The sequence below is a fragment of the Sminthopsis crassicaudata genome, chromosome 1 (genome assembly GCF_048593235.1).
Source record: "Sminthopsis crassicaudata isolate SCR6 chromosome 1, ASM4859323v1, whole genome shotgun sequence".
Classification (NCBI taxonomy): Eukaryota; Metazoa; Chordata; class Mammalia; order Dasyuromorphia; family Dasyuridae; genus Sminthopsis; species Sminthopsis crassicaudata.
In genome coordinates, this window is record NC_133617.1 from 453,600,923 (window position 1) to 453,624,162 (window position 23,240).

The window sequence follows — 23,240 nt, forward strand, 5'->3', positions numbered from 1 at the left end:
AAATATTTCATAAGTGTCATCAATTTCCATAGGAAATCAACTCACTACCAATATACAATAAATAAGCTACATAATAAAAATGTGGCTCCATGTGTTTTCTGCTATTAGAAAATTTCTCATGAATACCACATTTATAGTCAAGTATAAAAATTAAGGTACTATGTCTACTCCAGTAAAAATGGATTTAGTTTAAGCTGAGTCTCCCAAATTAGACTTATATTAAAATTTAAAAGTACTTCTAAGGAAAAATAAATATCCTGAAGGTAAAATGTAAGGTGTTAATTTTCTTATAAATGCTATAAAACTAGAGGACAACTATTACATTATTAGGTGATTAAAGTGCTCCACAATGATATGAAACAACTTTATTATTGGCAAAATATCAAAAAATCATCTCCAGAACAGTAGTCCTTTTTTTTTTTTTAATTGAATGAATCATCACATCAGATCTTCAAACAAAAACTCTCAGATAAAATTTGGAACAATATTCTCTTTTACTTCTTAACTTGGAATGTTAATGAATTTTTTTCCCAATTAGAAAAGAAGCTAACAAAGTGTCCATCTTTTAAAGTGGTTTGTTTGTTGGAAAATGATTTATGTTGCTATGTAAAAATGCTCCTCCTCAGCCACTGGAGATCTCTTAGTATGCATTTAATTGTCCAAAATATAAAGTTCTTCAGCTTTAATCAACAGATACATATTCTTAATATCTTGGACTCAATGAAAAGAAAGCCTGCCAACACCACTAGAATATTTCAAGAAGCAATAAAAGGCATCTTCAAGACATTATATTCTTAAAAGTGCATATACAAAACTGATTTTTTTAAAAATTATGATGACGTTCAAAGGAAAACAATTTAACTGTTTACTGAAAAAGTGCAGGCAGTCTTAAAGGCAACCTACTTGGTCTTTATTTTTGTAAAGCATTACTCCATATTTTAGATTTAAATGTATGTAATCTGGGACCTTTTGTATATGGAATCCAAGAAATAACCAGGCTCAAATAAATACTGATCTAGCAAAGTACACACACACATACACACACACACTCACACAAAATCCAACTTTATAAGTCACAAATAAAAAAATAAAAACCTCATAGTAGAACCATAAGCATTTTTGGCCAAAGATCAGACTTTACAAAATTGGATTGAATGAGGAATGTCACATAAAATACAAATAAATTTTACAACTAAAATAAACTGACATTATTCCCTTCAAGGAAATACAAAAGCTTAATAAAATGAAATAACTTTAAGCTATTTTTTTAACATCACCAGCTTTCATCAAGGCTTTAATTGCCCTGGCCCTCATTTCAAGTTCCAAAAGTTCTAGCTGCTGTGCTGAAGGCTGAACATCTTCTGAGGGAGGGACAGTCAGTGCAGCTGCTTTAGACTCCTTTGGGCTGCATTCTGCCAATCCCAGTATTTCATTCACACTTTTTTCAATGTCCTTCTGAAGGTCATCTATTTGACCAGCTTCACTTTTAACATTTTCTGGTATATCTGGCACAGTTGCTTCTTCATTGCATGGTCCTTCTATGTCACTGTCATATGCGTCAGCATTAATACTCAGAACATCACTATCTTCACCTTTGCCTGTAGTACACAAAAATGGAAAATAATGATAGCCCAAGGACCCTGATCAAAATTATCTTTCTAATGAAGTTATCAAAAGTGTTGCTTTCATTTTCTCTGTATAGATTCTAAAAAAAAAAAAAAAAGCCCACCTATTACCATTTTCTAGCTCTTCAACTTTGAAAGCAGATTTAATTTAGGCAAGTTTTAATGTAATTTTTCATTCCAATTTATTAGAATATGTAATATACCCAAGCAGCAGTGCCTGGAAAATTATATGGAGTTAGGAGATCTATTCTTCTAATTAAAATGTCATAGTGTTTTATACTATAATAAAATTCATGCATTACAAAATGAAAACTGATGCTGGAAACCTTTAGGGCTAATTATTATTATTTTAGAAGCAAAATTTAATAATGACGGTGCAGCTTAAAATATTTTTACTATTTTATAAAATATTAAAAAATAGCAAGTTGTATATTACACCTTGTACCTTACAAGGTACAAAATCTGTTCCTATTTTATTTTGACCTATTCTCTTTCAATTCAATAAATAAAACGGAAGATGCCTAAAACCATTTTAACAAGTTAAAATAAGTCTTTTTCTAGAGAAATTTAATTAGGAAAGTTTGCATAATGTAGTAAAAATACAATTGTTGAAAAATTCCTATAATTGATGTTAGTAATTTGGTTGTAAACTTTAAAGATTATCATTCTCAACATCCTGACCTTAAAAATTACTGCAGTTTGAATGCCATTTTTACTATAATCACAACCCAATTTCTATAAGTACTTAAAAGTATTGCCAGTTATTTTTACATGTCAAAAATAAGCAACTAACTCCAAATTTTTTGTAATATTTATCCATAAAATTTAAATTTCAAAATCTAGAGAAAAGTTTATTTTAAAATGAAACATGTACAATGAAACAACAAATTTTGAATAGTAGAGAAGAAATCACTCTAATAATTAACATTCATTTATTTTGACAATTGCCTCTTATTCCTCAAATAAATTTAAAACTCTTTAGTCTATAATTAAAGTATATAAAAACAATGTTTATTTTGCATCTAAAAATTATATTTAGTTGGATCTTTCATTATTTTGTGACAAAGAAAACTTCATGCTTTTTAAAACACATTATGACCTGCCAATAGAAAAATTAATTTTAACAATATACTTTTAAACAGAAGAAAAAAATGAAAAGAGATGGAGGAGGAAAACAAGCATTTACATAGTATCTATTATGTATCAGGTATTGTGCTATACAATTTACAAATATTATCTCATTTGATCTTTACAATGACCATGGAAGGTAAGTGCTTTTATTAACTCCATTTCCAGATGGAAAAAGTAGAGGGGACAAAGGTGAAGCGTAACTTGCCCAAACAGGTATGTCTATAGGCTGTCTATAAATTCAGATCTTCCTGTCTCTAGACTCATCATATTCTCCATAATACATTATCCATATTATGGAAATAGATGCTAAGGAAGAAATTGTCTAAATAACTTGCCACAGTCACACAAAATAAGTTAATTTATGTTCATTAAACACTTAAATTACTCTTGATTTTGAATAAAAGCCATAAAAAGAAGTGAAAAAAATTTTCAAGACAACTGGGTAAGACACAGATATGGCAAGGTAAAGGAGACAAATTAATGCATAAATGTGATATTTAATAATGGTAACAGGATTCCATCAAGATATTCTTAGATTCTGACTTTTCTCATCCAATGTGTTAGCAAGTTATGTGCCAATAGTGCATCATCTATAAATGATAAAACAGGCCATCTCTGTCTTTTTAGAGATCACTGACAAAACTGGCAAACAGCACAGATCTAAGCACTATAATATTCTACTAGAGCTAAATGAACTTGACATTTTTTAGTCTAACCACTTAACTAAAGCCAAATCCATCTAATTGTACTATCAGTAGCCCATATCTCTCCATCACTTTTGTAAGAATCAAATATTTGAGATAAGTTATCCAACATTTTACAGAAATCTTAAATAAAATATAAACCATTTCCCTTATTTGCCATTTTTCTAAATCTATCAATAAGGAAATCTTAGTCTGGCATAACCTGTCCTTCATAAAGTTGTGCTGGCTTTTTGTGATCATTGCTTCTTTTTCTAGTAGTTCACTATCTTTTAAAAAAAATCCACTGTTTTTGTTAGAAATTGAGGTATGCAGCTGACCTATTCTTTACAGTTTCTCTTTTTTTCCCCCAGAAAATAAGGATGTTTCCCTTTCTCTAGTCCTTTTGCACGTCTTATATTCCTGGAGCTCTTCTAAAGATCAAAGACAGGGAACAGCCCATCATTCAGAGTCCCAGTCCTTTCAGTAGCTTGGAGGTTTTTCTTGAAGGAGCTTAGTAACTTGAACTCACCAAAAAAACTCATTGAAAAAGCAACACAGTCCTTCCCCCCCCCCCCCAAGAAGTTCACACTCTAACTGGGAGAGAGAACATACTTCAGCAGGACAGATTTATATTGATTCACTTACAGTATATTTTAATTCCTTAGTATCTTTTTTTTCTTCTAGCCTTTACATTATAAAGAAAAATTTCTTTGAAAACAAAAGCAAAAGGCAAAGTAGAAAAGTTTTGCCGTCTATCATCTGTTATTTCATCCACCCTAAGCAATGGTCCCATCATCTTTATCTGAGCCAGCTCTTTCCACTTACATAGCTAAAAAAATTCTTATTATTGTCCTTAATGTTCACTGCCAGTCTCTTGCCATTCTAAGATATACTGCTCATGGTATAGTTTTTGCAAGTTCATGAGATGCTTTTATATTAATCTTCTATTACCTGAGCTTGCTACAATCTTCTCTACATCTTTAAAATCTGAGTTGATTGATAATACTCTGTGCAGTTACATTAGGCTCTTTTAGGCAACCAGTTCATAAGATCATAAATTTGGAAGAGGAAGGAATTTTGGAGATGAATAAATGAAAAAGCCATGATTTGGTGCCAAGCACTAGGCTAAGCACTGAGGATACAAACAGAAAAAGTAAGATAGTCCTTTTTTTCTCCAAGAAGCTCACATTTTAAAGAAAAGAGAATATTAAAAAAAACTTCAGCAAGGCAGATAGAAAATCCTAGAATCCTAAAATGGCAGAAGAGAAAAAAATGGCAAATTCTAAGGAATCTAAGTTATTGTCATAAAGTCAGGTAACAGTACCAGAAGGTTTATAAGGTATAGATAGAGTCAAAAAAGACGGTAAGGCTTTCAGATCATAGACAAGAAATAAGGCAGATGTAAAAGTCTAATGGTCATCTAATTCAAAGCTACTTAAACTGTGGGTTGCAGTTCCTAAATGTTCATAAATGAATGTGGGAGTGATGAAAAGATTATTTATTATGAGTTAGTGGGTTATTTGCATACTTATTTTACATGCCTATATACCCAGGGTCACATAGAAATTTCTCAGATGAAAAGGGAGTTGTGAGTAGAAAAAGTTTAAGAAGCCCTGCTCTATCTCACTGGAAGAAAAAAAAAGTTGGTAATTCCCATCTCACTCAAATCATGTGAGTATTGAAGCAGTCTAGGTAAAATGTAAGGTGGCCTTAAAAGGGTACAGAGAGGGAGGAAAGGTATCCTAGTGATGGTTGATTTTCCCAGTCTGGCTATGTCAAAAAGGTTCATTTATTCTACTACCTTTTGCAAAGGAATAAACTGACAAGAGGAGAGACAGAATTTGATTCAAAGTCTTCTGACTACACATAACAGTACTTTGCTATATCACACTGACTTTCTTTTTGGTCAGACGTCATTCCCAATACTTTTTGGAGAATTAAATTATTATTAATAACTTGCTAGTTATGCTTCTGGCAAAAAAAATACTAATATATGTCTAGATTTAGATGTTAAAGATAGTTGGGTGGTTCAATGAATACTCAAGTTCCCTAAAGTTTTCATATTTTTTTTTTCCCAGAATCACTAACAAAGTTTTCAGCAAGCATTATTTGTATTGATTATGAAACCTCATCCTTTAAAATTTAGAAATAGTCTTCATATACAGAGTTTCACAAAGGTCTTAATGAAGTTTTAAGTTATCAAAGAACTACTAACTTAAAATTAAGCTATTAGTAAAAATCAACAGCCAGAAAAAAAAAGTTAAAGATAGCCTCAAGAAAAAATAAGAAATCCAGACCAAATTTCCCAACAAGTCACTTGTGACTGACTAGCAATTCTTGAAAATTTAGGTGAAAGGACTAGGAAAGGTAATTTATTACCTGACTAAATTGTGAGAAAATTTAGGAGAGATTTCTTAAAATTCTTGAGTATGTTGGTGAAATTAGGAAATCAGTTTTTAAAAAGAAAATGCTGCAATACGATCTCAGATCTACCAGATCTGCATCTGAATCCCATCTGGAGGGCATGAGGGAAAAATAGGTACAGTATTAATATAAACCATTGATGGACTAATCAAGTGGTCCAACCATTAAGGATAATAATTCTAAGTCCAAAGGACTAAAAAACTGTGCATACCCTTGAACCAGCACTACCACTATTAGCTCTATATCTCAAAGAGATCAAAAAATAAAGAACAATATATACAAAAATGTTTGTAGCAGCTCTTTTTATGGTTGTGAAGAATTAGAAATTGAAGGATACTCTTCATTTAGGGAATGTACAAGTTGTGGCAAATGATTATTATGGAGTACTACTGTGCTGTGGGATATGACAAGCAAAGGGGAAGTCCTTTTCAAAAAAGCTTCAGAAAAGACCTATTATATAAAGTGATGCAAAGTGAAGTGATTAGAACTGGAAGATCACTCTGCACAGTAACAGATAATGTTATGATAATCAACTATGAAAGACTTGGCTACTCTAATCAACATAATGACCCATGATAATTCTAAAGAACTTAAAGATGAAAAATGTTATCTACTTCCAGAAAGAGAACTGATAAACTAAGTGTAAAATTCATACTTCATTCATTTTATTTTTTGTGTTTTTCTTTGACATATGACTAAGATGGAAATGTTTTGCATGATTTTACATATATAACTGATGCTATATTGCTTGCCTTTTCAGTGATGAAAAGTAGGCAGGAGAAAATTTAGTATTCAAAAAAACTTTTTTAAATGATAAAAATAATAATAGTTCTTATTTTTAAAAAATTAACTTCTTTCTCATAAATTCAAATTCTGTTTCCAAAAGCTAAAAAGAAAAAATTTAAACATATACTTTCCTGTTTACTAGGGGGGAAGGGGAAAGAAGGCAAGAAATGATAGATGGCTCTGTCAGTTTTTATACACAATAGCTTTAAAAATATAGGCATTTCTCTTTTGTTCCCTCAACCAATTTCCAAGACTATTTTTGATGTGTTTTCTGGGAGGAGTTACATATAAGGGTTCAACATTCTACCCATACAGAGGTGTGCTCTAACTTAATTACTTTAACCAACCATCAGATTTTTTTTATTGCACTACTTTTAATTTACTGTACCAGATTCAAAAAGACAGAATGAGGATTTGATTTTAATTTTAGATATGTAGAGAAGTACAAGATTTTCTACATCTTATATAGCAGCTGATAATTATTTAAATGCACAAAAACAGTAGTATATTTCACAAAATACATAATTCCATATTATAGATTAGAAGCAAATTGGTATTTAAGAAATGAATAATCAAACAAACTATCTAAACAACACCCATATTTATACAGAATTAAATGAAATTCCCTACAGACTTTGAAATTAAAAAAAAATTAGGACAACCTCAAATTTAAATACAAAAGTTATAGCTTCAAAAAGTATATACTCACTCAGTTTGTGATGATCCATTTAGAATGAGATGTAATTTTCACCTCTTTATTCAAATGCATTTTACAGAAAATACAAAGTAAGTAAAAAGTATTGTTGGTGTTATTTTCTGTTAATAACTTAAAAGAAAGAAAAAAGGAATAAGAATCAATGAGATAAGAAATGAGAATTTTTTAGTCCCACTAATGATACAATTCCTTTTTACTATATCAATTACTCAATAGAATAGCATTTCTTTGAAGAGAAGTTCAATCTTCAATAGATTCTGCATCTTTTCATCTTTTAAAGATGGTCTCATGTATCAAGTGGTAGAAATGAATAAATTATAAATCACTCCTTAAACAAACTGGTAATATAGACTTGTCAATTTCCAAGAACCCACACAGGTATAGAACTGCTTTTTTCCAACTTAGCACTATTCTCAGAACTACTACTACTACTACTACTACTACTACTACTACTACTACTACTACTACTACTACTACTACTACTACAGATCTTCAAAGGTAGAAGTAACAATTTTTACTGGCCTACAAATGATGCAAAATGAGCTGATGGGCTTCATTCATTTTTTCAATTGTAATTTTATACAGCAATAAATCTCTGATGGCATTTTTCAATTTCGTAACTTGTACCGATTTCTTCAGCTACAGTTCATTTTGGCATATCAATATCTTTCAGCTGTATTTTACTCATCTAACTTTTTTTTTTTAATTTTTATTTATTTATTTGGCCCTTTATAGGTACCAGATTAGAAAAAGAACCTATTTTTTTTCTTTTAAGTTTTAATATGTAAATTCACGCTCTAGCAGTCATCATTAAGAGAAAACAGGCTTGTCATCCTTACTCACTACTACAACATCAGCTACTAACTTGCCATGAGGAAGCAAACCAAACTAGTAAAGTAGCAAGATGACCTATATGGTGGAGGAAGAGACAAGGCAACATGTTCATTATCATCTGATGTGCTTCTGCACCAAAAAGATTATGAGTTTTTTCCATCTGACTAGAACATAAATGGGAGATTCTTAAGAGAACTGACTGGCTTAAGAGGCTTCTTTCCATTCTTCTTTCCTTCCCTTTTTCCTTTTCTTCTCTTTCCTTTCCTTCCTTCCTTCTACCCACTCCCTCCATTCATTTCAAGGATTTTAATACTTTAATATTTTGAGTCTTACTTTACATGAATCTCATAATTCATAGAATTTCAGGATTGGAAAGTCCAGCAAGAGCCAACTTGTACAACTCTACCATACTACATAGTACCATACTAGTTAAAAAACAAAACAAACAAACAAACAAACAAAAACCACCACTACAACACACAAAAGTGGTTGATCACTCTTTAAAACTTGAAGATCTCAAATAAGGGGAAACCACTTCTCTGAAGGCAGTCAATTTTCTGAATCACCCTAATTGTTAGGAAGTTTTCCCTGACATTAAGCTTAAATTTTCCTCCTTGCAATGTCCAACTATTACTACACCTACTTTGGCTATAAGGAAAACAACAATGAAATTCTTTTTTTAATATGGCAGCCTTTTTTTTTTTTTTTTTTTTTTTTTTAATTATATATATATATATATATTTTATAATATTATCCCTTGTATTCATTTTTCCAATTTACCCCCCCTCCCTCTATTCCCTCCCCCCGACGACAGGCAATACCATACATTTTACATGTGTTACAATATAGTCTAGGTACAATACATGTGTGCGAATATCACTTTCTTGTTGCACAATAAACATTAGAATCCGAAGGTACATGCAACCTGGGCAGACAGATATTAGTGCTAACAATTTTCATTCCCCTCCCAGTGTTTCTTCTCTGGGTGTAGCTACCTCTGTCCATCATTGATCAACTGGAAGTGAGTTGGATCTTCTTTATGTTGAAGATTTCCACTTCCATCAGAATACATCCTCATACAGCATTGTTGTTGAAGTGTACAGTGATCTTCTGGTTCTGCTCATTTCACTCAGCATCAGTTGATTTAAGTCTCTCCAGGCCTCTCTATATTCCTCCTGCTGGTCATTTCTTACCGAGCAATAATATTCCATAACCTTCATATACCACAATTTACCCAACCATTCTCCAACTGATGGACATCCATTCATCCTCCAGTTTCTAGCTACAACAAAAAGAGCTGCCACAAACATTTTGGCACATATATGTCTCTTTCCGCTCTTTAGTATTTCTTTGGGATATAATCCCAGTAGTAGCGCTGCTGGGTCAAAGGGTATGCACAGTTTGATAACTTTTTGGGCATAATTCCAGATTGCTCTCCAGAATGGCTGGATTCTTTCACAACTCCACCAGCAATGTATTAGTGTCCCAGTTTCCCCACATCCCCTCCAACATTTGTCATTATTTGTTCCTGTCATCTTAGCCAATCTGACAGGTGTGTAGTGGTATCTCAGAGTGGTCTTAATTTGCATTTCTCTGATCAGTAGTGATTTGGAACACTCTTTCATGTGAGTGGATATAGTTTCAATTTCTTCCTCTGAGAATTGTCTGTTCATATCCTTTGACCATTTATCAATTGGAGAATGGTTCGGTTTCTTATAAATTTGGGTCAGTTCTCTATATATTTTGGAAATGAGACCTTTGTCAGAACCTTTGTTTTTAAAAATATTTTCCCAATTTGTTACTTCCCTTCTAATCTTGTTTGCATTAGTATTATTTGTACAGAAACTTTTTAGTTTGATGTAATCAAAATCTTCTATTTTGTGATCAATAATGATCTCTAGTTCTCCTCTGGTCATAAATTCCTTCCTCCTCCACAAGTCTGAGAGGTAGATTATCCTCTGTTCCTCTAATCTATTTATTATCTCCCTCTTTATGCCTAAATCATGGACCCATTTTGATCTTATCTTGGTATATGGTGTTAAGTGTGGATCCATATCTAATTTCTGCCAATATGGCAGCCTTTTAAGCACTTGAACACAGCTATTATGTCTCTCTCTCTTCTCTTTTTCAGGCTAAATATTCCCAGTTCACTCAACTAGTTTTTCGGCATATACTTAAGGCCTTTGAACATTCTGGTTAGTCTCTATCAAGTCTCTGCAATTTCTCAATACTCGTCCTAAACTGTGATATTCAAAACTAAAAGGAATACTCTACATGTGGTCTGACTAAAACAAAGAACACATAAGGAATCACCACACCCTCTTATTCCTGGATGCCCTGCTACCTCTCAATGGAGTATAGGAACACATTATATATCATATGGTTACTTCATAATGAGTTTGTAAGTCCACTAAAACCTTCAGATCTTTTTCAAATTAACTACTATTTGGCCTTGTCACCTTATATTTGTGGAGTCAATTTACTGAACCCAATTTTAAGATTTTGCATTTGTCCCTATAAAATTTAATCTTTATTAAATTCAGCTCAATTTTCTTATCTATCAAGATTTTTTTTTTGGATTGTGAGTCTGTCATCCAGTTTTAGGTAGCTAAGCCACAGATAAAAAAGCAGAAAAGTAGAAAAAGGGGGAAAAAAAAAGATACTAAGTCAGTCAGCCAGAATACAGAAAATACCATAATTTGTCACAATGCATTAAAACCTTAAAACTTCTTAAAAATAGTTTCAAGTCCTTTTACTTTTTGTTTTTCTTATGCTATGTAAAATAATCACTTGCGACAACCCTTATGAATAAGAAAACATAAAATCTAATCTATGTAGTGATACTGAAACAATTTTCAAAAAATACACAACCTCCAACCAACACATGAAAAGAAAGAATTAACAAAGGTCAATATCTTCACATTACTGCAAGTTCTATTTTAATTTACATATTTTACAAAACAATCTGTAAGAACTTGATCAATTTTCACTTTATCTTGAAAAATCTTGATAAGTTATTTATATTTTTAATAAATTTTTATTAGGCATTCCATTGGGAGGAAAGCGAGGTTTTTTTTTTTTTTTAATCTGAGGCAAAATTGGCATATCATATTTTTAAAGATGCCATTTCAACTTTAAAATGGTGAAATTACTAAAATTTGAATAAAAATTTTTTGACTTAATCAAATAGAAGGGCTATAAATTTTCTCTTATATGATATAGAACATCAATCCTAACATACACAACAATCCCAATTTTTTAAACCAATTCTTCAATCCATAGATAATTTTAACATTTAAACAATGTTTATACAATAAAGGTAACTTTAAACATTAGTTCAATTTTAAAACACAATGAAAATTGGTCTAATATGTGATATTCATCTTCAGTACTCTCAATGTCTTGTCAACAAGATGAATGCCATCAGCACTAGATGAAGAAAAAATGCCAATTCTAATTTTAAACTTTATTTGCATTTGTAAATCACAGTTTCTATTCAGTATTGAAGCTTCTGAAGTGACAGGCAAACTGGATGTTGCTTTTCTGAATACATAATTTGATTTAGGAATTTCTTAGTCATATGCCAAATAGTAAAGATGTATTTTATTCTGACATACTAAAAATGGCATTACTTTATATTGTTCTATTGAATAATACCACTAAACAGATTGACTATCTTTTTTAAGTGGTCAAAACATTAGATTAAATTTCAGAGCACAGGCAACAAAAAGTACTACATTCTTCTTTTTAAAAATTTACCCTTTAACACCTGTATGTGCCAAAATGTTTGTGGCAGCTCTTTTTATAGTGGTTAGAAACTAGAAGATGAATGGATGTCCATCAATTGGAGAATGGTTGGGTAAATTATGGTATATGAAGGTTATGGAATATTATTGCTCTGTAAGAAATGACCAGCAGGAGGAATAGAGAGAGGCTTGGAGAGACATCAATTGATGCTGAGTGAAATGAATAGAACCAGAAGATCGCTGTACACTTCAATGCTGTATGAAGATGTATTCTGATGGAAGTGGAAATCTTCAACATAAAGAAGATCCAACTCACTTCCAGTTGATCAATGATGGACAGAAACAACTACACCCAGAGAAGGAACACTGGGAAGTGAATGTAAATTGTTAGCACTACTGTCTATCTACCCAGGTTACTTATACCTTCGGAATCTAATACTTAAAGTGCAACAAGAAAATGGTATTTACACACATATATTGTATCTAGGTTATATTGTAACACATGTAAGATGTATGGGATTGCCTGTAGTCGAGGGGGGGGGTGGGGGGGAGGGAGGGGATAGTCTGGGGGAATGAATGCAAGGGCTGGTGTTGTAAAAGAAAGGAATGGCTCATGCATATATATTGTCAAAAAATATATAAATAAATTTTTTTTAAATTTACCCTTTAACAAAAGAGCAGAGATAATTATGGCATCAGAGATATTTATAATAAATGTGTTTTGAAAGACTTATATACGATAAAAAGAGACAAATTAATAATGTTTTATTTGCAAAAGAAGGTAATGACCTGTCTTAGTAGATATTCAAATACACAAGTTAAGAAAGATTTCCATTTCAAGGTTAACCACACTTTATTATCTACTGTACAAGTTATTTATCCTATAATTCAAATTTCAATTTAAAACAACATATTAATGCCTCATTCACCCTGGTACTGGGAATGAAGAGAATTTTCCAGACAACTGAAACTTATTCCTTTAAAATCCAAAACTTTTGCTTTATTTTAACAATTATTGATGGAAATCTTTTAAAATAGACCTGTTATATTAGAAAAAGCAATACATGTAGAATTAGGGAACTAAGGCTCAAATTTTGATCCTTATATTTACTAAGTGTATGATCATAGGCATGTCACTTAATCACATCCTCAGTTTTCTCTTCTGTAAAAAAAAGAGGTAACATTTTACTACCTATCTCATAAGGTTGTTTATGCTTTACATTGTTTACACAATGCTTTCTGGAAACTTTATAGTACTTTATAAATGTGAGTTACTATTAACTAAGGATCATTTGCATGAACACACATTTTTGATTCTGAATTATATTTCACTGACATGGTCCTGTTGCAGAAATTCTATATTACTTGAGGAATATAAACTGTTGTATTATAATGCAGTGAGAGGCGATACAGTATAAAGAAAGAACTGATCTTGTAGTCAGGAAGACCTAGATTCCATCAACAAAATCCAGCAGGAAGAGATAGAAAGAGAAATTCCATTTCAAATAACTGTAGTCAATAAAGACAGATCTAAACAACTGAAAAAATTATGATTTCTCATGGACAGGCCAAGCCAGTATTCTAAAAATGACAATTTTACATAAATTAATTTTTAATAATAAATAATATAAATAAATAAATAATAAATTAATATTTAATGCCATACTACATTACCAAAATATTATTTTATAAAGCTAGATTAAAACAATAAAATAGATCTGGAAGAACAAAAGGTAAAGAATATAAAGTGAGTCAATGAAAAAAAATGTGAAAGAAGGCAGTCAAGCAGTACCAGATCTCAAAACTGTATTACAAAGTGGTAATCATTAAAACAATAAGGTAATGGCAAAGAAACAAAGTGGTGGATGAGTAGAATATATTATGTATTATAATACATAGTATTTTAAAAGACTATAATAATCTAGTGTTTAATAAACCAAAAGATCCAAACTTTTGGGACAAGAAAAACTGCTCAGAAAATTGGAAAATTTGACAGAAACTAGGCATAATAGAATAACATCCCACATCATACATCAAAATATAATTTAGACATAAAGGATGATGTTATAAGCAAATCTGGGAAAAGTCAAAATTTTATTTCTCAGATATATGGCCAAGGGAAGAATTGATGATCAAAGAATAAAAAGGATCACAAGGTATAAAATGGATAATTTTAATTACATTAAAAAGGTTTTGTACAAACAAAAACAATGCAGCCACAATTTGAAAGAAAGGAAGCTGGGAAAAACATTTTACAGTAAGTTTCTCTTTTAAAGCCTCATTTTGTAAATATCTAGAGAACTGAGTCAAATGTGTAAAAATACAAGTCATTCCAAAATGGATAAGTGGTAAAAGACTATGAAGAGGCAGTTTTCAGAAGAAATAAAGCTATCATAGTCATAAGAAAACTATTCTAAATCACTATTGATTAGAGCAGGGATGGGAAACATTTGGCCCAAGGGCCATATAAGCACCAGAAATCATTTGGTCTGACCCTGCCAATGAAACCATAGTTCCAACCATTACATTAAGAGTGAGCTAATTAAAGTTATAACTAAATATAATAGTCTAATTTTAAGTTGACAATTTTGTGTGGCCTATGTTATAAATATCCAAATGGTCCTTGTCAAAAAAAAAGTTTCCCACCTTTGGATTAGAAGAATGCAAACCAGAACAACTCTGAAACACCAATTTATATCTATCAGACTGGCTAATATCTATAGGCTTTTGATGATAGTTGACAAATGAAATGGGAAGAATGATCAAAAGAGAGCTCTGAAGCCATTTAACATGGAGACAAATAGTTCAAATATCAATAGCCTTGGGTATATAACTATCTTATTCTTGATTGACACCAGTGAATTTATCTATATAGGGAATGTGAAGTGTGGAACCTCTCTGCATGTATGCCCATCACTAACTTGTAGGACACAAAGAAAGTGACTTGCCTAGAGGAAAATGACAAATGTTGGAAGGGATGTGGAAAAACTGTGTTACTTAGGCACTGCTGGTAGAGTTGTAAACTGATCTAATCATTATGGAGAGCAATTTGGTACCTATACCCAAAGAGCTTTAAAACTGTATTCCTTTGACCCAACAATATCACTACTAGGTCTATATCTCAAAATCATCAAAGAAAAAGGAAAAAGAGCTTTCATGTTCAAAAAAATTTATAGAAGATCTTTTTGAGTGGCAAGAGCTTGCGATATCTTTTTTTTTTAAGAAGGAAAACTTTTTTTATTAATTTTATAATTATAATTTTTTGACAGTACATGCCCATAGGTAATTATTTTTTTTTACAACATTATCCCTTGTACTCACTTCTGTTCCAAATTTTCCCCTCCTTCCCTCTAACCCCTCCCCTAGATGACAGACAATCCCATACATGTTAAATGTTATAGTATATCCTAGATACAATATGTGTATGCAAAACCAAATTTATTGTTGCACAGTAAGAATTGGATTCAGAAGGTAAAAGTAACCTGGGAAGAAAGACAATAGTGCAAACAGTTTATACTCAATTCCCAGTATTCCTTCTCTGGGTGTGAGCTTGTGATATCTCATGATGATCAACTGGGAATGATTTAGTTATTCGGGTCAATACAATGATTGAAGACAATTCTGAGGACTTATGATGATAAATTATCTACCTCTAGAGAAAGAACTGATAATCTGAATGTAGACTGAAACATTTTTTTTTCATTTTCCTTGCTACATGGCTAATATGGAAGTATTTTGCATGATTTTACATGTATAACTGATATCACATTTCTTATCTTTACAATGAATAAAGGAAGGGAGGAGAAAATTTAGAACTAAAAAAATTTTGTTTGAATGAATGACAAAAATAAGTAAATAATAAATTTAAAATTTAAAATAAAAATAAAACAATAAGAAAAAGAGGCCTGGATTCATGTCCTACTTCTGACAAATACTAGCATGTGATCATGAGCAAGTCACCCTCTTACAACTCATTGAGAACAAACATTATACCTGCCATCTGGGGGAAGGGGTGGGGAGAAGGAGGGGAAAAGTTGGAACAAAAGGTTTTGCAACTGTCAATGCTGAAAAATTACCTATGCATATATCTTGTAAATAAAAAGCTATAATAAAAATAAATAAATCTGGGACACACACACACACACACACAAAAGAAATCAAGCCATTCTCCAATTGATAAATGGTCAGAGAATATGAATAGACAATTTCCAGATAAAGAAATTGAAACTATTTGTAGTCACATGAAAAAGTGCTCCAAATCACTATTGATCAGATAAATGCAAATTAAGACAACTCTGAGATACCACTACACATTTCTCAGATTGGCTAAATGACATGAAAAGAAAATGATGAATATGGAAGGGATGTGGGAAAACTGGGACAATGATACATTTCTGGTGCAACTGTGAATGTATCTAACCATTCTGGAGACCAATTTGGAACTATGCTCAAAAGTTATCAAACTGTGCATACCCTGTCTCCCAGCAGTGTCTCTACTGGGTTTATATCCTAAAGAGATCTGAAAAGAGGGAAAGGGACCCTCATGTGCCAAAATGCTTGTGGCAACCCTTTTTGTAGTGTTAGAAACTCGAAACTGAATAGATGCCCATCAACTGGAGAATGACTGAATAAATTATGACATATGAATGTTATGGAATATTATTGTTCTGTAAAAAATGACCAACAAGATGATTTCAGAGAAGCATGGAGAGAGTTATATGAATTGATGGTAAGTAAAATGAGCAGAACCAGGAGATCATTATACAGGGCAACAAGAAAACTATATGATGATCAATCCTGATCGATTTGGCTCTCTTCAACAATGGAATGATTCAAACCAGTTTCCAATTGTTCAGTAATAAAGAGAGCCTTCTATACCTAAAGAGAGGACTATGGGAACTGAGTGTGGACCACAACATAGCATTTTTATTCTTTCTGTTATTATTTGCTTGCATTTTCATTTTCTTTCACGGTTTTTTTTTTTTTTTTTTTTTGTCTTTCTAGATCCCATTTTTCTTGTGCAGCATATATTGGACATAAATTGGATTTAACATATTTAACATGTATTGGATTATCTGCCATTTAGAGGATGGGGTAGGAGGAAGATGGGGAAAATTTGGAACAGAAGGTTTTGCAAGGGTTAATGTTGAAAAAATTACTCATGAATATGTTTTGTAAATAAAAAGCTCTAATAAAAAAGAAGAAGAAGAGGAAGAGGAAGAAGAAGAACAACAACAACAACAACAAACGTTATAAACAAGTTGGTGATGCACATATAAAGAGAAAAGTTCCATACTTAACATTCCCTAAACAGATGAAACCACAAGAACAGACCAAGAGTAAGACAGTGATACACCCAAGAACCAGTGATGTGTAGGGCTGTTTGTCTCCACACTAAACAGCTCCAGATCTCTGTTTTGATCATCCATTTCCCGCATTTGTTAATTATCAGCAAGCCCACAGCAACATGTTAGGTTTTATGCTTCTAGTCTACTTTCTTGTTTTAAATATAACAGGTTTGGAAAGGACTTGAAGCTTTCCTTGACGTCCCTGTCTTAAATGTTCTTTTCCTTTTCAAATTTTCTAAAAACTTTTTTCCCTTTGTTCCCATTAATTTCTATTTATATCAATTACACACTCTATTCTCCTAGCAATGTATGAGCTCTTTGGAGCAATGAGTGTTCTGTCTTTGCCTTTGAATTGAATGCCCAAAACCTAGAAGAGGTTGATACACAGCAAGCAACTAATCCATATTTCCTTGATTTAACTGGATATATTTAGAAATTGTTCTAGCCCAGTATATTCTACTTTTTCTTCACTTCCAATGCCATTTCCAAGGTTTTTCCTTGTTCTCACTTCTCCAATCAGTCATACTTACTGTTTTCTGTTCATAAGAAAAGTGTGCAATACCACACAAAGCAAATTTAGTGATAACCACATAATTCTAGGGCAAAACAAAGTGGAGTAGGAAAAATGTGCAAACTTGTAGTATAAAAATACTTAAAGAGTATGAGTGTGGGGGATTTGTATATACTTGGTAATTAAACATGTGTACAACTATAAAACTGAATTTGTATAAGAAGACTCAATTTTTAGATAGGGTCTTAAACACCATATTTGATCCTAACTTTATAAACCGCTGATTATTCTTGAAATTACTGAAAACAGCTATGGTTTGACAATTTTGTAATACACAAAATGTATAGCGATATTTCTATACACAAAATAAATGGGCAAAATCAATTACACAATTTTAATTTTCATTTGTTACTCAGAATTAATGATGAGAAAAGTATAGTGTTTCTGTCCAATTCTTTGTGTCAAATAAGTTCTCCAACTCAAAAGTTTTGGAAGAACAATTCTAAACTATCAAAGTCAAGTTGCTTAATAACAGTTGATATACCCCTCTGACTGGAATAATTTTACCACTCTAAAATCTAGAATTTTATAGCTTCTAAAATGCTAGAAAACTGGAAAAATGCCAGAAGCATGAGGGTAAGTATCACCAATTTATTTTAGATTCTTTGCTATTTACTGAATATATGAAAGACATAAAGAAGATTTTGAAAAATTTGTCCAAGTTAAGACTAAATTAAGAGGGAAAAAAATTGTCTATGTTAGTTGGTATTGCCATGAATATTCATACATGAAAATGAGAATAAAATTATAATGACCATGTACCTCAACAAGAAATGTTATTTTTTTTTCTATAAAATTTACAACTCTCTAATTACTGAATTACTAAAATCCTACAGGAAGCATTTGTTTCAGGGGAGTTGCTAACAGAGATCACTACAACCAATATGTGTTCAAAATAATATTCTTCTATTGGAATATTGCTATGTTACCATAGCATTTGTTTCACGGGAGTTGCTAACAGAGATCACTACAACCAATAAGTGTTCAAATAATTTTCTTCTATTGGAATATTGCTATATTATCATAGGATCAGAAACCAGAAGTTAAAACTTGTCATCAACTGCAAGATTTATTCTTGATTGTGTTATTTACTCTCATTTAACTTAGAAAAAAAATTGGAATTATATTTCTATAGCTTTTGAAATGGGTATTAAGTTCTATGAAGATATTATAAAATTTGTTGATAAAAATATTTTAAGGCTTATCAATAAATGATGATATATAGCAAGAAGTATTTGATACATACCTTGTTTTAATTCCAAACCTTCAGGCTGCTTGTTCTCCCTCAGGGAAGAGGTAGAATCTACACTGTTGTCTTGTCTGAGGAATTAAAAGAAAAAAAAATAACTCAGCTTTTAATATTAATATCAGAAAATATTACAAAAAAACTTTATAGTTTGATTAAATTCACTTACTATTATCCTAATGGTGAGGGGGTAGAAGGGAAGAGAAGAAGAGACAATAAAATATTGAACCATATTAGCCTTATTATTACTTGTCATTATCTGATACTGTTAGATACTTAAGAAGGTTGAATTGTTTCTCTTGACTACTGTGGGTAAAATTTATTGCACTAAAGATTCTTAAACACAATACAAAAATAGCAGAAGAGAGATATGAAATGACTCACTGCTTAGATTGCAAAATTTCTTGCCAAAGCAGATCAAAAAATAAGAACATAGGGTTAGGTTTTCTCTTAATGACAATAGAGCATAAACATGATGAGGAAGGAGCACTGCTTCCAGAAAACCATAAAACAATCATTGAAGTTCATGTGTTGAATTTAATGAACACTTTGGCAATAGAATTATTTTTATATCTAGCTATACACATTTCTTATTTCAATTATTTTATAACCGAAGATTTTTTTGATATATGTCTTACACAAAATCAAAGTTAACTATAGGCAGTTTGCAGGAGTCAGAACAGATCAACAAAAAAGAAAACACTTTGGTACATAATAAATTGGGTCAATAATAGTATTCCAATTCACTATGTTCTTTATAACTGGGCTACAAACTATTTTGAAGAATTGCTTCTCACTTTCTAGAGGTTGTCATATTACCTTGGCATTGATTTTTTTAACCACCTCTTTGATGAAATACCCCAAAGGTGTAAAGAGAAACTATAGCTATTCAAATAAGAAAAGTGATAACTTCTCTTAAAAGAACTATCTTTAAAAGAATCTTTCATGTGCCATCTCAGATATTACTGCTACACCAAAGTTTCTAAATCAAGAGACTGACTAAATTCAGTTAAGCAACAGCAATAGAGCCTAAACTTCCAGGTCATGAAAGGGGAGATTAATGTGAACTTTTTTCTTTAACAAGTTCTTCATAAGATTTAATTCAGTTCCAATTGATCAATGATGGACAGAATCAGCTACACCCAGAGAAGGAACACTGGGAAATGAGTGTAAACTGTTTGCATTTTTGTTTTTCTTTCCAGGTTATTTTTACCTTCTGAATCCAATTCTTCCTGTGCAACAAGAAATTCAGTTCTGCATACATATATTGGTATCTAAGATATACTATAGCATATCTAATATGTATAAGACTACCTGCCATCTAGGGGAAGGTGTGGATGGAAGGAAGGAGAAAATCAGAACAGAAGTGAGTGCAAGGGATAATGTTGTAAAAAATTACCCATGCATTTGTACTGTCAAAAAAAAAAAAAGTTATAATTATAAAATAAAAAAATATATTAAAAAACCAAGTTATTCATATTCTTCATGACAGCAGGCAGACTAATATTTATATTATTTTGCATTAAGCTTTCTCATTCAATTCTCTTCCCTCTCGCCCCTCAACATACACGCATATATATCCAAATATAGAGTTCTAAGTTATTTAGTTTAATGTAAATCATGAAATGTAAAATATCAGTTGCATATTTAAAATTTTACTTTTTTTTTCCTAACAGCTTCCAAGTTTTTACCTTTGCCCAGAAGAAAAATGAAATTATGACTTTCTCTACAGAATATTGATTAACAGTCCTCAAAGCCCAGCAGACAACAAACTAATCCAACAAAAGTTCTTATGGAAAACACCTATGTGTTGCTGTAACCTTTGTAATATTTAGGTTTGGATGTCTTGAGTATAACAGTATTTCACTCAAAAATTATAAACATCTACTGGCAAAGGCAACTTATTTTTAATTCCTCTTCTGGCTTTAGCTAGAGAAAATGATTCTTTTAAAAGAGTTGTACAACTACCTCTCCCCCAAACACACACAAATCTAAATATATAAAGGAAATACTGTAATAAAATAAATGATATGATAAAACCTGCCTGTCTGTGGCTGTCCCTTGAAGCTAATCCATATCAAAGGCTTCAAATAAAAATGAAGCTCACCGTAAAGACCACCTGCTGTCAAAAACAATTTATTTTAGTCCCAGAGGTGATCTTTTTATAACACATTTTATTTTATCATAATAGGTTGGGTTTGATTGGACTGTTAATGAAACTCACCATTCTTTCAAAAAGTAAGAATACTACCCCATCTTGTGGCTGAGAAATGAAAAAGGCACTTTTCCTTAAGATTATCTGAAGTGAACAAGAAATACTAAAATAAAATTACTTAAAATCATTATCTTTACAGTAACTACTTAATAATTAAGATGTAAATTTTTATAATTACATAGAGGTTAAATCTGAAAACTTGGTCAGTCTCAATTTTAATTAAGTTCTTCAATTTATGTATTAGATATAAGAAATAATCTTAAATAACGAGGTAAATTTATAAAGCTTTATATTAAGCAATCTTTATAATATTTCAGCTGTTGGAATATAAAAATGGCTATTGTAGATGAAACAGTAAATATCTGCTGGAAACAGAAAATTTATTTGCCTTTTAATGCTATTTATAAATTCCTTTGATCATATCAACAAAAACTTCAGAAAGGAAATTTTGTAACCTTATCTTCAAGGTACATTCAACTCTGAAATTTCATGAAAAATTACATAACGTATATTACTGACATTACATAGACAATGTCATTCCCCTACTCAAAATCCTACAATAATTCCTTGCAGTCTTCAAAATTAAAAAAAAAAATTCCTCTGGCATTTAAAGCTCTTTAAACTCTAGGCTTAACTTATCTTTTCACATTATTCACAGTTATACTTTCTATATGCCAACCAAACTGGCCTCCATGCCTTCTCCCAAACATGACATTCCCAATTCTGTATGTGGTCTTTGTCTTTTGAAATATCATATTCCAAGTTCCTTCATGGTAGCTGCTAAGTCTTACCTGATCCAGACTAAGGCTCTGTGGTACCTGAGTCCTTTTATTAACTGGCTAGTTACAGTATGCTTTCTTTGTCCTGGAGGTTTTGGATTTTGTCTATAATGATTCTGGAAGTTTTTATTTTGAGGTTTCTTTCAGGAAGTAACTGGATTCCTTCTATTTTTATTTTATCTTTTGGTTCTAAGAGATCTGAGCAATTTTCTTTAATAATTTTTTGGAATATAATACCTACATTTTTTTTTTTTTGCTCAAGGTTTTCAAGTAGTCGAATGATTTTTAAATTATCCTTCCTTAAGATCCAACTCACTTCCAGTTGATCAATGATGGACAGAGGTAGCTACACCCAGAGAAGAAACACTGGGAGGGGAATGTAAATTGTTAGCACTAATATCTGTCTGCCCAGGTTGCATGTACCTTCGGATTCTAATGTTTATTGTGCAACAAGAAAATGATATTCACACACATGTATTGTACCTAGACTATATTGTAACACATGTAAAATGTATGGTATTGCCTGTCATCGGGGGGAGGGAATAGAGGGAGGGGGGGTAATTTGGAAAAATGAATACAAGGGATAATATTATAAAATATATATATATATATAATAAAAAAAAAAAAGATTTAGCTCAAATCTCAAAAAAAAAAAAAAAAAAATTATCCTTCCTTGACCTCTTCTCCATATCAGTTGTTTTTTTTTTATTATATAAATATCTCAGATTTTCTCCCACTTTTTTAATCTTTTGTTTTAATGTTAAATATCTAATGGAGTCATTAACTATTATTTAATTCATTCTAATTTTCAAGGTATCTATTGCTCAAATAAAGTTTTGCTCTTCTTGTACTAAAGTATTAATTCTCCTTCCAAAGCTCTCATTTTACCTCCAATTCTTTCTACTAATACTCTCATTTCTTTTACAAAATTATTTTTAACAAAATAAAACCAAAAGTGTCTTTACGATTTCGAATCCTATTTGACTTTGCATTTAAGTTATGTTTTCTTTGAGGCTTTGATAATAGATGCTTTGGAGTTAGTTTCTTCTCTTCAAGGATCTCAAAGATGGCTCTTATATTAAGCTGCAGGTTGCAGTTCAGTCTCCTGGCTTAAAAACTCTGCATTTCACCCTCCTA

The 23,240-nt window shown here is 31.4% G+C and overlaps 1 protein-coding gene across 5 annotated transcripts in view; it reads right to left on the reverse strand.

Annotated features, from left to right (window-relative positions):
- Positions 1-350: 350 nt before the first annotated feature.
- The window catches only part of CAAP1 (caspase activity and apoptosis inhibitor 1), a 50,928-nt gene continuing 28,038 nt past the window's right edge, over positions 351-23,240 (reverse strand). For all 5 annotated transcript variants that reach the window (XM_074280790.1, XM_074280788.1, XM_074280793.1 and 2 more), the window contains 2 exons: positions 19,110-19,183; positions 351-1,598 (listed from right to left, as the gene is read on the reverse strand). In XM_074280790.1, coding sequence (XP_074136891.1) covers positions 1,255-1,598; positions 19,110-19,183 — 418 coding nt within the window. In that variant the 3' untranslated portion in view covers positions 351-1,254. The remainder of the gene's footprint in view (positions 1,599-19,109; positions 19,184-23,240) is intronic.